Source organism: Aptenodytes forsteri, unplaced genomic scaffold (assembly GCF_000699145.1).
Source record: "Aptenodytes forsteri isolate BGI_AS27 unplaced genomic scaffold, ASM69914v1 Scaffold3, whole genome shotgun sequence".
Classification (NCBI taxonomy): Eukaryota; Metazoa; Chordata; class Aves; order Sphenisciformes; family Spheniscidae; genus Aptenodytes; species Aptenodytes forsteri.
In genome coordinates, this window is record NW_008795283.1 from 123,742 (window position 1) to 139,364 (window position 15,623).

The following is a 15,623-nucleotide window of genomic DNA, read 5'->3' on the forward strand; positions in this document are numbered from 1 at the left end:
CAGCAACAACCCTTAAGTGAAGAGATGGATTAGCTACAGCAAGGCATACGGGGGGGGGGAAAGAAGTTTGCAATAAACTTGAGGGTGGTGGGTCTCCCACTTTTGAACAGTTACACCCACTACACTCTGTTCAGTTCACCCTCTTGAGCTTTCCAGCAGGGCAGAGCTCCCAGAACAGTTTAATGCAGCAGAAGGACAGAGTTCAGACTTCCAGTCTTGTAATCGGTCACCTGTACTTTCATGTGGCCGTGGAGGCATCTGTCACCCGCGGTGACGAGGAGGGCTGGCCTGCTGTTGGTAGCGAGCACAGCTAGCGCAGCAGAAGCTGGAGTAGTATTCGTTACTGCAGAGCTGGGCCTGCAGGATCAGGTCACAGTTGGCGAGGTGCGGCTGGTCCACGCACTCTCTGTTCAGGTCCACAACGTGATTCACAGTAGCTGCAGCCAAGCAAAAGGTGAAGCAGCTGTAAATACACTGCCAGGGCTTATTCTCAGGTTATCCCCTCCCAAAAGACACAGCACATGCCTGCTTTCTCCACCCTGCCAGTTCTAAGGGGACTGTTTAAATATAGTCCAACATCACGGACGACAGAGAAACTGGTATCTCTGGTGAGATACAGGAGGAGAATGCAGCTTCTGGGGCTGATCTCCTGAGGACAGACCACTCTACACCCTGTGTAAAGCCAGCTGGATGGTGTCCAGAGTCCAAATACAAATCTTGCAGCCAACTGTTTGTCAACCAACTATGGCATTTTGGCCTCAGGAAGTTAATTAGGCTCCCAGCACCCTGATGTAGGGGGGTGTTTCTACTGTCCTGCTTTACTGCCCAGGGAAAGCAGAGCTCCTTGGATAGCACAACGCAGGGGCTCCTGCTGCTCCCCAAAGCCTGAGGTCGGCGGTGGATGGGCACACACAATGGGCAGACTTCTACTATCGTCCGAGAGGCAGGCACTGTGCCGGGAGAAGCGGGGAGGACAGGTTGTACTCACTGCTAGGCCTGCTCCTCAGCACTTTCACCTCCGTGCTGGCACTGACGGAGTTGCTGCTGCTGTAGGCGCTGCATGTGTAGGAACCCTCATCAGCCTCTTGAACATTGCTTATGATCAGGCTTCCGTCCTGGGACAGGTGGATGTGGTGGCCATCTGCCCGCATGGGGACTCCGTTCCTGGGGCGAAAAACATTTTGTATCACTATTCCCATCTATGGGGGCTAAAGGAGCTCTCTCTGCTCTTTGGGAACCGATGCTCTGTGAAAGGGGTGAATTTTTATAAATTCAGCAGGAAGGAAGAAATCTTTTGCCACGACCTGGCTCTACAATTGGTAGTAACACGAGCTTGAGTGAGTCTACATCCGTTAGCCCATTGTCTGCGTGGGAGGTAGCTAGCTGTGCTCTCTGTATAAAGACATTGCCCTTTCCGCTATTACACATTTTTGAGGTTTGAGGAACTACGAGAAAATCCAGGGTGCCTTTCCCTCTCTCCAGGTTGTGGTCTGGCAGTACTTGTTTGGCTGGCATTGACAGCAGTGCATATTGCTTGAGGAACATATGGGGTAGTGAGCAATGTGCCCTCTTTCCTCTCCCTTAAAAGTTTGTTCAAAAAAAATGTTTAAAATACCAGCAAGATTGTGTTTGTTCTGTTCCTCCTGGAATACTCTGTGCCCAACAGGAAAACTGCCTGAATTATGAACTCCTAGTTACCAAGGAAATGAAATTTGTTTCACTGAAAAGGGTTTCATTCAGACTCTGAAACTTGCGTCATTTTGTTAACTCAAATACCAAACTTACATATGGAAGAAAAGCTCTCTTTGTGAGATGGCTCACTTCAGTCCTACCCTCTGGAGTAGAGAGATTTAAACAATTACCAATCCTTCTCTCTGCATCCTTTGCAAGAAGGCTCCAAAAGAGAACTGATTCTTTTCAAATAGGGAAAAAAAACCCACCAAACACTTGCACAAATTCAGAGTTTCACTGTAAACCATCAAAAGAGGAGGACACAGCTTTTCCTTTACCTGTGTTAAGACACTTTAAATTCTCCTTTGCTCCCACTTGACAGTAGAGGGAGAGAACTGTCGCAGCAGGAAGCTGGGAGAAGAGTCGCTGTTACTGTAGGGGCTAAAATGTTTGCTAGGGTTAGGAAGAGAGAGTTTTATAAAGACCAACTGAAGGTCTTCCTCTGGTTACTCACTTTTAGTTTTTGCTATTCTAATGTCACTAGCTTTCCAGCATGGAGCCCTTCTGAACTGCATGAAATCTTAGCTTAAAGTCTGCTTGCCTCCTCATTTGGCTGGAACATGAACTTGGTCACCCCTACACCTCACAGGGATCTTGCCCAGGATTTTTAGGGTAACAGGCAAGTTGATTAGGAAAGGGTAGATGATGCTAGCTGGGGCTGAGAACTGTGGGTCTCTCTCTTACCTGGCAGGCATCCTGCATTATTTTTTGGAGGGTGAGAAGGTTCAGGAAGAGAAGGAAAGGGAAGTTCTGTCTGTTTTACTGACCTTGACCACCTTATATTCACATTGTTGCCAGTCACTGTACAATGAAGCTGAGCAGTCCCTCCCTCAGGTACCGTGATGCTTGGCAGAAGACCAGTGATCTTCAGCTCTCCTAAACCAGAAGGGAAATCATTGCTAGCAGGAAAATGATGCCACGCTGCCCCTGGTAGTAGGAGCATTCCCTCATGGGAAAAGTCCAACATATGCTATGATGAGCTATGAGCCCCTAGGCCATGAAACGGCACGTTTGGAGCTATGACGCTGTTGCTATGGGAAATGTGGATTTCCTAAGGGCTTTGGCCCAAACAAGGGCAAGTAGCAGAGGCCTTGAAGAGCTTTTTCCTCCAGCTGGACACAAGCACATCACATGCACAGAAGAACCATCTCCTTAGTTCCTCTTGCTCCTATACCCATTCCACACCAGTGTCCCAGAAACAAGGCCCTGAGAGTCACTGTTACTGGGCTATTAGTCCCTCTTCCCAGCTGCCTGGAGCACCATGATCTACTAGACACACGCAGATTACCATTGGGTAAAACAACTCACTCTTCCCTTGCCCTCAAGCTGCCTGTTAAAACACCAGGTGTGAAGCCAAGAGGCGTGGCGAGACTCTTAAGAAACCCACACTGCTGAGGCTTCCTTGTTTCCCGCTTGTGTGCACACACGTGGGTGTGTACAGACATGCCATGCATGCCTCCATCCATCCAGTACCTAGAGGTCGGAACAGGACCTGGCGCTGGTCCTGGTCACGTCCATTCGAGGCAATGCAGGTAAAGAAGCCAACGTCTTCAGAGCTGACCCGACTGATCACCAGGGCCCCGTCTGACTGCTGCCTGTGTCTGGGGAACAAAACCAGAAAGCCCCTCAGCCTGTGCTTGGGTCAGGATGAGGCTCCAGCCACCAGAGCTGAAGCTGAGCCTCGTGCACAACTTTGTAGTAACACTGAGCAAAGGTTTAGCAGCAGCTCAGTTCAACCTGTAATGCAACCCCTGGTCCTCAAATCCCAGCACTAGTGCTGTAGACTCTGGAAAAGCTCGCTGCTAGAGCAGGCTTCTGGGAACAGAGGGTGAGAGGAGCTGCAGGAGAGCAGCACCAGTAGCTGTGGAAGTTCACTGCTGGCACCCTCCTGATCTCTCTCTGTGCTGTGAACCTCTGCCCTGGCTCACAGACCAGCTGGTTTTTGGCAAATTTGCTTGCCATGTGTCCTCTTTCCGCTAATCTTGTAGACAAACAAATTTCAGCTTTGGCTCACTTATAGACCCTGTATCACAGCTCTGTGAACCTGCCCTGGCTCACAGACCAGCTGGTTTTTGGCAAATTTGCTTGCCATGTGTCCTCTTTCCGCTAATCTTGTAGACGAACAAATTTCAGCTTTGGCTCACTTATAGACCCTGTATCACAGCTGTTCACTCGAGGGTTGAATGTTCAGACTTCGATCTGTGAGTGAGGCTAGGGCAGTCAGGCAGTACAGTCGGGCCCTAATGAAAGAAGCTGGCCAGCATAAAGCAGGACGGGCCCTAGCTCCACGGCCAGCAGCTCCATCCTCTCAGGGAGGAGACAGGGAAGGGAAGGCAAGGCAAGGAGGAGGCTCTCCTCCACGTGAACCTGCCTGTGGGTATGGTGGAACCGCCTGGGAGCTCACCTGGGAGAGGAAAGGGGCTGTCCATCTTTCTGCCACTCAATGGTGAGAGCCGGCGATGCTTCCGCTGTGCAGGGAAGTCTGACTCTCTCCCCGATGTTGGCCTCCACTACTGAGGGCTCGCTCTTATCCATTCTCAATCTGCAAAGTCCACAAGCACAGCAAAAGATGCAGAAACTTCCTTGTTCAGCATTTGACCTTCAGCACAAGCCTTAATTTTTGCCTGCAATGGGAAAGGGCGGTCTTTGCACTCCCGTCAGAGCTCTGATACTTGCCATTACCAACATTCACTCAAACATTCAGAAAAGAGCAGCCTCCATCAAATCCTGCTCCAGTTCAGCACAGCTTGGTGCTGCACTCCTGCCTGCCGGCTTAACCCTTTAGAGACAGCAATCCTGTTTCTTACAGCATCCCTCTGGATAACAGCCTAGGAAGTGTTAACAACATGAGCACATGGCAAATGGCTATATAATGGTATAAAGTCCTGAACAGCGCACCAAGCAAGTTTCCCCCAGGGTGCTTGTCTGGCACACAAAAATGAGCAGATATTTTTTGGGGTGTGAAGAGCCCATTGCAATCACCTGACTGCATGCAAGGCCCAGGAGCTGGCCATCCACTTCATGCAGCAGAACAGTCAGGCTCTCACACCACTCATCTCCTCATGCTCTTTGCTCTCTTATAACTACAGCTAAACACCATTTCAGAAGGGAACTAAACCATGATGTTCCCAGAGTCAAATAAAACATCATCTCCTCCACCTCCATTCTCTGACTTGCATTCTTGATCTCAAAAAACAAAACCAAAGAGCCTTAATTCAATGCTCTTAATTCAATGAATCACTTCTTTCTGCTTTTAGGCAGAAGCAGCTAAGGAGGTTGCTGGGGAGTTCAGCAAATTGGCTGGGTTTTAGCTTGTAAACTCAAAAGAAGGGAGGGATCAGATCATGGTCTCATTTAATCTGGACGCCCAACATGCTGCATTTAAGGCAAAAATAATTTGTATCCTTTTATTTCTGTGGGGCCTAGAAGCACCAAAGAAACATGCAAGAATGTTGCAAGCTACAAAATATGCCATCCAGTATGTGAGGAGATAGTTTTGAGTCAAACTGGTCTGTTCACAAAATATTTGAAATAAATGGGTGGGGGCTAAAGTAACTGTAGTCTTTTTTCATATACATATGTCTATTTTGTGCTAGTTAAGCAGTTCCTATTTGCTTTGTTTTTTTCCAGAACAGGTTTCTCTTTCTGCCTACACTAACTTGAACAGCTAAGGATGCTGCCCCTGATATTTCCACTTTCGTTTGAACCTAGCTCTTTTGCTGTCAGCCTCCCTGCGCGTCTTTGCTCAGAATATGCTTCTTTCAAGAGATCTTCGGGCAGGACAGAAGACAGCTTGCGCCTGGGATCTTCGCCCATTCCTGTTGTCAGCAGTTCAGTACTGCCTGCTTCCCAACCGTGCCCCAGAACAGCTGACCCAGGACCTTTCCAATCTTCAGCTTTTCTACATGAAGAGATGCCATATGGTTCATCAGCTGGGCGTGGTGGACAAACTGTTGCTGTATGTGAACTCACCTGTATGTGAAGTGTTGATGCACGGAGGAACCGGCTGCCTGTACAACCTTCCTGCCTCTGGATAGCTCTCGATGCTGCTGATTTTCCTTGTGAAGGACCCGACCTCTCTCACCCTCTGCCAGCACAGCGCTCTGGTACTCTATTCAAAATAAAATGCCATATGTGAATAAAAGGACCCTTCTTACTGTGACCTCTTGCGTAGGGTTTCTATGAGCTTGGGAGAGCTTGCTGAACGGGAGCCAAAGAACCCTTCAGCCATCTGTTTTCTGGCTGACTAGTGCAGTAAGCCTGTGCTGTCTACTAATGAGAACCACAGACCTGCAGGCAAGCAATTTTAGACTCCTTTCTCTCCTCTGTCAGTGAACATGTTGCAGCATCCCTTAGGCCACAATGCCTTCTGCCCCATGTGCCATTGCTGTGACAAAGTACACTTCAGAGATTGAAGGCTACAGGGTGCCTTGCTGGCCCATCTTTTGAGACTAGTCTTTCTTATTTTTTTCCTTTTGTTTCTTAAATAAGGCATGTTTTTCAGAACAGGGAATCGTTTGTTACCCAGCAGGACCTGTTTGGGCAAAACACAAAACATAAATGCATCAGCACAGTTATGGCAGACTGGTCACATTATAGTGTGAGATGGAGGACCCAAGAAACTGCAGAAGACCCCTCTTCTGGAGTCTCCTTTCTGGGATCAGGAGGCAGCGGATGGCTCTCAGGAAGGAAGACATGCTCGCTGTGCTGGAAATGGGGCAGGTTACAGGCAAGCCACAACTCCAGTTATGGGGTGGCACTGCAGGGGAGGAAGCGCTTTAGGGCTAAGGCTTTATCATGAGGCAACACCAAAAGAAGCCCTGCTGCCTCCGCACTCCCTCTTGGCACCCCTACAGCAGAGGAGACTGACAGCTTTGAGTAGCTCTCGGGACACTGCTGCCGTGGAATGAAGGCAATGCTGCTAGCACAGTGTGGCAGCGGAGGAAGTTTGCTCCTGCAGCTGGCTTTATTGCTCCTGTTGTCAATAACCGTTAACGAGGAGCCCTGAGCTACCTCTTTAGTCTTAAGTGGAAGATAAGTCACCTATGATCTGTAACTGAATCTGTCGTCTCTCTGTCCTCCCGTCAGAAATGAGGCACATGTAAGTCCCAGCGTCCTCCGGCTTGACGTGGCTGATCACTAAGGAGCTGTCGGACTGGTAGGTGTGCCTGCAACAGGAGCAAGGATCAACTGCCTCTGCCTGGCCACGGACAGCAACTGGCCAAGGCAGAGCAGCTCGTCGTGCTGGTGTTACATAAACCATCACCATGTAGTGCCCTCCCCGGCTTAGAAAAAAACAAAACCACAGAGGGGTCATGAGCAGGGGAAATAACTGCAGCAGAAAGGAGGTCAGGAACAGGGAGGAAACTGAGATGGGAAAACAGGGATCTGCTTTCAGCAACCCTCTCCCATGTGGAGGAAAACTGCCCTTCCAGGCAGGAGCTTGAGCCCCAGCAGTCATCTGCAAACAGAAAAGCAGAACTGGGCTTTTCTTAACTGTGATTTTCATAACACAAAGTGACTGTCTGGCTCCAAACTCTTGCTGGAAACAGACTTCCCAGGAAAAACAGGCTTTAAAAGTAGTTTTAAAAAAAAATATATCTTAGATGGGAGTGCCAGAAACTTCCAGCTAGAGGAACTCTGAGTTATTTGGCTACAAGCTTCACCCTGGACTACTGACTTAGCGCTGCCCCAAGATGAATCCAACAGAGACAACATTTTTCTGTATCACTACCCACATGTCAGCTTCCCCTATGCCTTGTTATGGGACAGCACCTGTTCTGCCCCATAACACTAGCCAATGCCTCAATGCTATCGCAGACTGTATCTGTTTCTGCCGTGCACAGACCAGGTGGACAGTTCATGCTCTTAGGTCAATACATAGGCTTGTTTACTTATTCATCCCTTTTTTTTTTTTTCTTTTTTAAAAAGAATGTTAACAGTAAGATTACAAAGAAAGCGGGCAAACATATTTGGCACTCTGTCCAGCAAGGAGCCCATCTGCTCTACAATGAAGGGAGCTGAGCTCACCTGTCAGAGGAGACTGGTCGGCCGTCCTTCATCCACTCCACTCTGGAGAACGGGGACATGCCTGTCTTGCAGACCAGCTGGATGTTTTGTCCCACGATGGCTGTCACAAGAGAGGGCTTGGCTTCCTCCAGGATGGCTCTGAAAGAGAAAGCAATTCCATTGGTGCCTCTGCTGCCCTCCTCTCTGGGTCCTCTAATATGACTCTGGATAAGTCACAACCACAGGGCAAAGCAGGACTGGCTGCCTATTCAGCCCTGAGCAGATGCACCAAGCAACGTGTGGAGAGCCCTCTCCTATATGGCAAAGGCTGCTCTGGACAGACTGAATGCTACAATAACTCTGGGAAGAGAGAGAGTCCTACAACCCCTCTCTTCTGGAAGAACTAGGTTCAGCTCAGCAGACAGACACAGATCCAGTGCAGACACATTTAGATCTAGCTCTACACACTCCTGATTTTCAGGGTGACACTGTCTGGATCCTGACCCAAACTCTGCATCTTAGAAATCTTCCCAAGAACAACCCACTGCTGCTCCATGCAGTGCTGAGGTAAAGGCTCTGAAGACAGAGTGTCAGCTAAATTTGTTGGTCAGAACAAGAAAAACACCTATGGATTCTCATTTACAGTGTAAGAATGCCTCCCAGAAAAAGACCCCAGGATCCTGTAGTCTTTTCGCACACCATATGTCCAGTGCTGTCAGAGAGCAGGGAGAGTGCAAGGAAAGAGACAGCAAATAACTCCAGGGCCTGAATAACTTGATTTACCAAAGGGCCACATGTATAGCCAATCCATTGTATGGTATTCCCAGTTAGCTGGTCCCGGCTGGGGCAACACTTTCACTCCAGAGGAAGCTGCACTGATGCTTCACAATGAGCTGGCAGAACCCGGGGGGGGCCTGCACTGGGAACGCGTCTGCAGACACCTGGTGCCCAAATCCCTCTGTCATGGAAACATCTGCTCCAAAAGCCTTATGCCACTGCTTGCTTTCATGGGGCAGCACCTGCTGGCCACTGCTACTCTGCCTCTCTGAGGGCCCAGGCACTGCTGTTTTCCACAAGCGCAGCTGGCTCAGGCTGTCCAATCTGTTTTGCTGGGTGCCCCAGCGCTGGCTCTCCAGCACACCAGTCCTTGGCAAAGACTCTCGCAGCACGTCACTTCTCCAGCTGTCCTGTCTGTGGCTGTCTTGCGTGGGATGTGAAGCCCCATAGGCTTTTCCTTCTTGGCTGTGACTTGCAGACTCTCTCGGGGGTGGCTGCTGCTGACTCCGAGCATCTCCTGTACGAGAGCGGGAGCCAGTGTGCTGGCGTTGCAGGGCTCCTGTGCCAGAAGAGGGCTGGTGTTCCAGAGGACTGACCCCCACAGAGTTGTGGCACGCTCTCATGCACTCCTCCTCCGAGGCAAAGCTGTTTTTATTGCCATGACAGCCGCCGTACCAAAACCGGTTGCACTTGCCAACAACAGTCACAAAGTACCAGCGAGTGGTCCAGTTCGCGCAGGGGCCATGGGCACTGGGCAGCAAGCATATGACAGGATACGCTACCAAAAAGAGCAGAACAGAGGGAGATGTGAGGGTCACGAAGCACAAAGGTCGAGGTGCTTCAAGCCAGCTACCTAGACGATCTGATGGGCCTTGTGGGCAGAGGGCAGGTGGGAAAGTAGGACACCTGAGTTTTGCATCCAGCTCTGCTTTGAAATTGGGCAGCTGCTCATGTTTCTTTCTGCCCCAGTTTTGCCACTGGTGGAAGGAGAATCAACCTCAGAGACATTTCTGAATCTAGATACTAGATGGATGCTTTACAGCCTTTCTCAGGAAATTGTGCAGCTGCAAAGGTTGGCTCTGGGGCTTCCTCCCCTGCAAGGGGCATGTGGCTGCTGTCTGCACATTTCCAGCCCACAAAACAAGTGGATTAGACGCAGTTGTGAAGCCTCATGCATTACAGAATACCCCTCCACACATTGATATAAAGAGGAGCACCAATGTGCCTACAAACTGAGCCCTGTGCTCTGAGTCACAGGTATCACAGCCACATGCTGACAAACACTGGATGCAGGGCTCTGACCGAGGGGTCCTTTGCCAAGCTGTGGTTGAGCAGAGAGGATCCAGAGAACTTTCCCTTTCCTCAAGGCAGCCCCACAGGGCTGGCCACCAAGTAATCTCTGTGCTGCGGCAAAAGGGCAAGGCAAGGCAGCAGCGATGTGCCTGCAGAGGATACAGCTGGGAACTAAAGGAGCAGAGATGCTTTTGCCCAACAGCTCTAGTGCCCTCATAGTACAGCAGGCACTGTATTGAACTCTGCTGGCTGAAAGCATCCACGCAGCCCTGAGCAACACCTCCATCCTTAGCTGTAGCTCTCATTCCACCCCTGTCCATGGGCTGTCTGAAGGCTAAGCACGGCCCTGATTCCTCAGAGGGGCCCTACTTCTCCTAAATCCAGATAACTAATTTGGAGCACTCCAGGCTGCATCAGGGTGTCTTCTCAGAGGCAAACAGCTCCCCAGAAGTCCTACAGACTGACAGAGATCACACACATTTCTGTCCAACTATCAGCAGAGGACAACAAGAATTTCTGTGGTAGCTGACAGAACTGAACCATCTGGCTGCTTTTCTATGCTCCCTCCAAGCTTCCCCTGCCCCAGCCACCAGGCAGAATTTCTTTTCAAAGAGGTAATTTACTACATTTTACAGAGAGCAGAGCCTCTACACAGGAAGCTTCCATACGCTACTGGATTCTGTAGGACTCTTCCTATGTTTCTAAACCAAGAAGCCGAAGCATCACTTACGGTAGTTGGGCCTATTGAGACATCCGTCCCCTTGAGGACCTGAAGCTGAAGCGACATTGTCAAAACAGCAGCCGTACACGGAACTGCGGCACTCGCCCGAGGGGTGCTGCTGGGACAAGGCTTGGCTTGCCTTAGAGACAGGAATTGAAAGCCAAAAGTTATCATGCGTACATGAGGGCAGTAGCACATGCAAGGCACCGTGTCCAAGCTGTCGGCTGCAGAAGACCAGCTGTTAGAGGAACCACTATTTGTTTGTTTGCCTCCTAGAGGCTGGGAAGGGGTGGGAAACTTGGCTGCCAGCCATGGAGCTGGGGCTGCACTGCTCTGCAAAACAGACCTAACCAGCCTAGCAGCAGGCCAGTTTTTTCAGCTGGTCCCACCAAGCACCCCAAGCTAAGAGGGGAATTACCTCCCTGACTATTTTGCCCTCAATTAATCTGCAGAGTTGACAAACAAAGGCAATTAATAGTGGCCATGTTTTTCCCATTTTTTCTCCTAGAAATTGGATGGCAAGTTTCTGACCGACAGAAATTTGATTACTCGGGATTATTCAATCAGTTCTACACAGGATGGTCTTCTACTTCTCAGACATCTCCCAACCACCCACTCTATCCCCTGCTTACAGGGGATCACAGGTGGATGCCCCAGACTGAACAGGAGCAAAGTGGGCCAAAGGGCTTGATGCCATGCCTGGAGTATTGGTTCTCCAGCATTACTGGCAGAGATGAAGCACGACAGAAACCCACAATCTGAGTCACCAGGGTTAAATCTGAATCTTCGTATCTGATGGATGGCTAAAACACAAAGGGTTTCTGTACTTACTGTTGGAGCAGCCACAGTGGGCTGATTTCTGCTCACTTGAACATCACGGTAATACTGCGGGCATCCCATGTTGTTTGGACCCTGGGCAGCTGATACTCCATCAGGACAGCATCCATACCTACAGGCAGAAGGGCTGCAGCAATAGCTGACCTGCCCAGCTCAACAGGCACAGGCTGTAAATTTCAGTAAGCCCCCAGGAAAGGCAATGCCTCCCTGATCAGGCTTATCTACTTCCAGCTACCTGTTTCGGTGACAAGTGCTGAAGGGGCAACCTCTCCCCAAAGGGCCTGAAGCCGGAGTGTGCCCATCTGGACAGCAGCCGTGTAGGCTCCGATGACAGTCCTGAGAGCCCGTCCCCACGGTGGGGTCCTGAGAGAAGCTGAGCTGATGGGAACCTGATGAGCGTGACTGGGATTCCCAGCGAACAGGCAACAAGTTGATGCCACGGTCCTTGGTGGATGGGATGTGGTGATTCCCAGAGGTACTATGGATCGTGGAGCTCCCAAGGAGCATCCTTTCATCACCAGAATCTGGGGAGAGAACTCCTTAAAGCATGCAGGTGAGCATCAAAATCTGGTCAGTTTTCCTCATCTCTGCTCTCTTTCACCTGCTCAGGGCTACACAGCAGGCTTTTCCATATCAGGATTTCACCTGAATATGTGTCTTCTGGCCTACTCTTCTGGATTTGGTTGTCCTGAGGTTCTTTTTCTCACTGCCCTGACCATTATTCCTGTTGTTCCACGAGAAACCACCTGCCACCTTGCTGTGGTCCCCTCACATGATCCTTTCTTCTTCCTATGATCTGCTTTGGGCAGCATTTCTCTCAGCCACCATTTAAGCCATGCTGCCAGAGCCTGGGATCTATGTACTGTACAGTCCCTTCTGCATGGACAGATTCAGATACTGCTTACTACCGTGTAAAAGAATCTACACTTTGTCCCTGGCTCCACAGATTTCTAGAAGCCCATGAAATGAACAAGAGAAATGAAGAAAAGGAGGAACCTTTCCCTTACCACACCCTGTTTCAAATCCACCATCACCAAAACCCCAAAGTAACAAAATTCTTCCAAACCTGTGGCAGGGCTGTTTGGGTTGTAACGCGTCAGCAAGGACTGACGAGTGACATCGTATCCCATAGTGTCCTGCATACTGGGGACCTCTGCAAAGAGAGACAGACACAAAATAAGTGCATTTAGTCCAGCCCTATGTTCTAATAATTGCAAATGCAGCCAGGAGCCAACAGGAGGCTAAAGTTGATGAAAATGTTTCTCTTCTCCTGGAACAGCTGCTGAGCAGCAACTGGATTCAATTGGATTGTTAGGACAGCGACCTGCAATGGGCAGGCTGACACAAGTCAGCATTGCAGCTCTGGCATGAAGGCTAGACACAGACAGCAAGCAAAATCTTCTGAGCAGTTGTGCCTCCTTTATAGCTGGTCCACAGAGGGATGAGAGTTGGCTATAGTTTTTAGCTACTGAGCCTGCCCAGGTTGCCATCCTTCTTGACTGGGTCAGTCTGCAGCACACGCTGGGACAGAGCCATCACAGAATACTGAATTCAAAATGGACACACACCAACGTTGTTCTCAAGCCTGTTACATACATTTCAAACAGCACAGGTACTGGGACTCTGAAGACGCCACGGTTATGTGCACAAAACATAAACGCACAGGATGGAGACAGGCAGGCAAGAAGCTGAGAACATAAGCTGGTGTAGAGAATTCCCAGAGCTGGGAATCTTAGGAAAAGCTAGGTGTGCAGCAATACCACTCACGCTGTGGCAGGTAGCAGGGCTGCATGTTGCAGCTACCCAGGGTGGCTGGTTTCTGTGGCTGGATGGCTTTGCATGTCTCAGGACTGTAGAATTTGGAGTCGCCGTCAGCACAGATGACTTGGCGTGTCCGGATGCCTGAATTGCAGCTCTTCGAACACTTGGGCACAAAGACAAGGCAAGTGAGCAGGCAGCAGAGGCCGAATGCAGAAACCCCACAGACCAGAAGTGTGGAACAGCTGCATGATTAGCTGCAGGCTGAGCACAACTTCCTCCACCAAGACAAAGCAAATAATTCTTCAGCTGGATTCATCTGAACAGTTAGAAAACCATACTTTAAACCGTTTTACCAAATGTTGCATCCAGCCCTGAAGCATTAGGCTCTGATCCATGCTCAGCCTGTAACATCCAGATGAGCTGCTGTTACCCACAATGGTGTGACAGGGAGCTGGAGTGAATTGTTTCAGCCTGGCCTGAAGGCATCTCAATACTATGGGGATCCACCAGCTGTGAACTATGCATTCAAGAACAACAGTTTATAACGGGAAAGCAAACTGGTGGCTTTCTTGTAAGCAGCTAACTGGAGTTCCTCTCACTGGAAGCTGTGGACGAAGAGGGAGCAATGAGCAGCAGCTCAGGGGAGGGGAGAGGATGAGGTATCTGTGTAACCCACCTGCTCATGGCAACCTCTACAAACATTGGGAGAGTATTTCTCTCTCTTATTCAGATGCAGGCGGGAGCCCTTCTGATATCGGAAAGCCAGGGGCCAGGAAAGATCAGATTAAGGTATGCAACTTCTTTAGCTGTTATTAAAAATTGGCCCACATTTTGTGAAGAACCAGGTGTAACATGTTTTAACTCAGAACAAGCTGGTCTGGCTAGCACGGAAGGGAAAAAGTGTGTTTAGAAGTGACGTGATGCATTGGATCTACCCCTATCTCCTCCCCCTGGCACTTTTCTGAGGTTGAACAGAGTCTGGCTCCCTCCACAGAGACAAGACTAGTCCAGCTGAAACACAGTTTATCTGAACAATTACAAAAATGTACTTTAAACCGTATCACCAAACGCAGTGACCAGTCCTGAAGCCTAGAGCTCTAAGCCATACTCAGCCAGAGAGCTGTTCTGCTATTCACAGCAATGGAAAGAAGAATTGGGAATAAGCAGCAAGAGTGGATTGCTTCAGCCTATTGGCTGCATTTTGCCGCTGTCACTGAAACTATAATCCCCCTCTCAGAAAGATTTATTTTTGTAGCAGCTGCATACAAAGCAGGCAGCAGATTAACGGGAGCATTACTAGTGCCAGTTACAACGCAACTGTGAGCCAAGGGACTGGTAATGAAGCAGTACATGCTCCCAGCCTCAGCCAATGTGCAGGCTGCACGGATCAAAGCTTGTTTGCGAGGAGCACAGCAAATAATCAGTTATTTCCAAACCATGAAAGTGCGATGCTCACCAGGCCCCAGTCTCCAACGTGCCAGCCAACTTCCTGGATGCAGTTCTCCTTAAGGCAGGGCTGGGTGGCCGATGGCTTTGGCTCCATTAGGCAAGCGAAGTCCTGAGCCTGAGAGCCCCGCTGTGTTCTGCAGGTGACGGTCCGGGTCTGGACCCCTTCCCCACAGCTGGCTGAGCACTGCAGAAAAGGGGCCCAACAATTACAAGGAAGTACCTGGTTTCCACTTGCATTTCCAGGCTGTGCTCCCTAACATTAGGGCAGAGCACCATTCTGAGGTTGCCTAAAACAACCAACCATCATTAAAATCATCTTCTGGGATGGGAGTTAGCAGAGTAGTTGTTTATGCTGTAAAAGAGACAATAAGGCATGGTGGATAGGGTCTGGGGGATCTGGAACTCACTGGATTATTTTGGCCTAGTCATATCATTTCTCTTGATCTCTACCAAAGACGACATGAAGAATGATTTTGGAAAAATGTCAGTACTGCAGAATACATTGAGAACAATAAATAGCAGAAAATACCTGGAATCTCATGTTATTTAATCCTGATTAAAATCAGCTCAAGGTAAAGAATGCAAGGGAAGATAAAAAGATTAAGTTCTCGTATTGCTCGTCTTCTGCCTGAAGACCTTACGGTGTGGAGCTGTAACACAACTTCTATACTAGTAACTGGTTTGTGACATTTTCAATGCCCTCTTAAATTCACAGTGGTGTTTGCTGGAATCCAGCCTACTTCTTCATGAATTACCAAGGTCTCTTACAGAGAGCATTAACTTGGGCACAGTCTGAATTACTTCATATGAGCTTCCCAGCTGAGTTTCAGCCACTCGTTTACTAGAGTGACCTTTTATCTCTGAAAGTACATGCAACACAGTCGCTTTTGAGAACCCCAGAATGAAACACTTAGGAATCAGTTCGTAAGAACACGACACTTGGTGCCTTCCCCAAACAGTGCTCTTACTCCGCAACCCTGAAGTCATCTCAGTATTCACACCTCACATCTCACGGGGGGGGGGGGGATTTTACAGTTCAGGCATA

At 49.4% G+C, this 15,623-nt stretch overlaps 1 protein-coding gene across 1 annotated transcript in view; it reads right to left on the reverse strand.

The window, feature by feature from the left end:
- Window positions 1-253: 253 nt before the first annotated feature.
- PAPLN (papilin, proteoglycan like sulfated glycoprotein) overlaps window positions 254-15,623 on the reverse strand; it is a 28,093-nt gene continuing 12,723 nt past the window's right edge. Inside the window, exons 13-27 of the mRNA XM_009279301.2 lie at window positions 14,586-14,762; window positions 13,136-13,292; window positions 12,435-12,521; window positions 11,604-11,892; window positions 11,363-11,480; window positions 10,541-10,670; window positions 8,644-9,295; window positions 7,762-7,899; window positions 6,775-6,899; window positions 5,704-5,842; window positions 4,136-4,273; window positions 3,205-3,332; window positions 2,499-2,607; window positions 989-1,164; window positions 254-437 (exon numbers count right to left, since the gene is read on the reverse strand). Coding sequence (XP_009277576.1) covers window positions 262-437; window positions 989-1,164; window positions 2,499-2,607; window positions 3,205-3,332; window positions 4,136-4,273; window positions 5,704-5,842; window positions 6,775-6,899; window positions 7,762-7,899; window positions 8,644-9,295; window positions 10,541-10,670; window positions 11,363-11,480; window positions 11,604-11,892; window positions 12,435-12,521; window positions 13,136-13,292; window positions 14,586-14,762 — 2,739 coding nt within the window. The 3' untranslated portion in view covers window positions 254-261. The remainder of the gene's footprint in view (window positions 438-988; window positions 1,165-2,498; window positions 2,608-3,204; window positions 3,333-4,135; window positions 4,274-5,703; window positions 5,843-6,774; window positions 6,900-7,761; window positions 7,900-8,643; window positions 9,296-10,540; window positions 10,671-11,362; window positions 11,481-11,603; window positions 11,893-12,434; window positions 12,522-13,135; window positions 13,293-14,585; window positions 14,763-15,623) is intronic.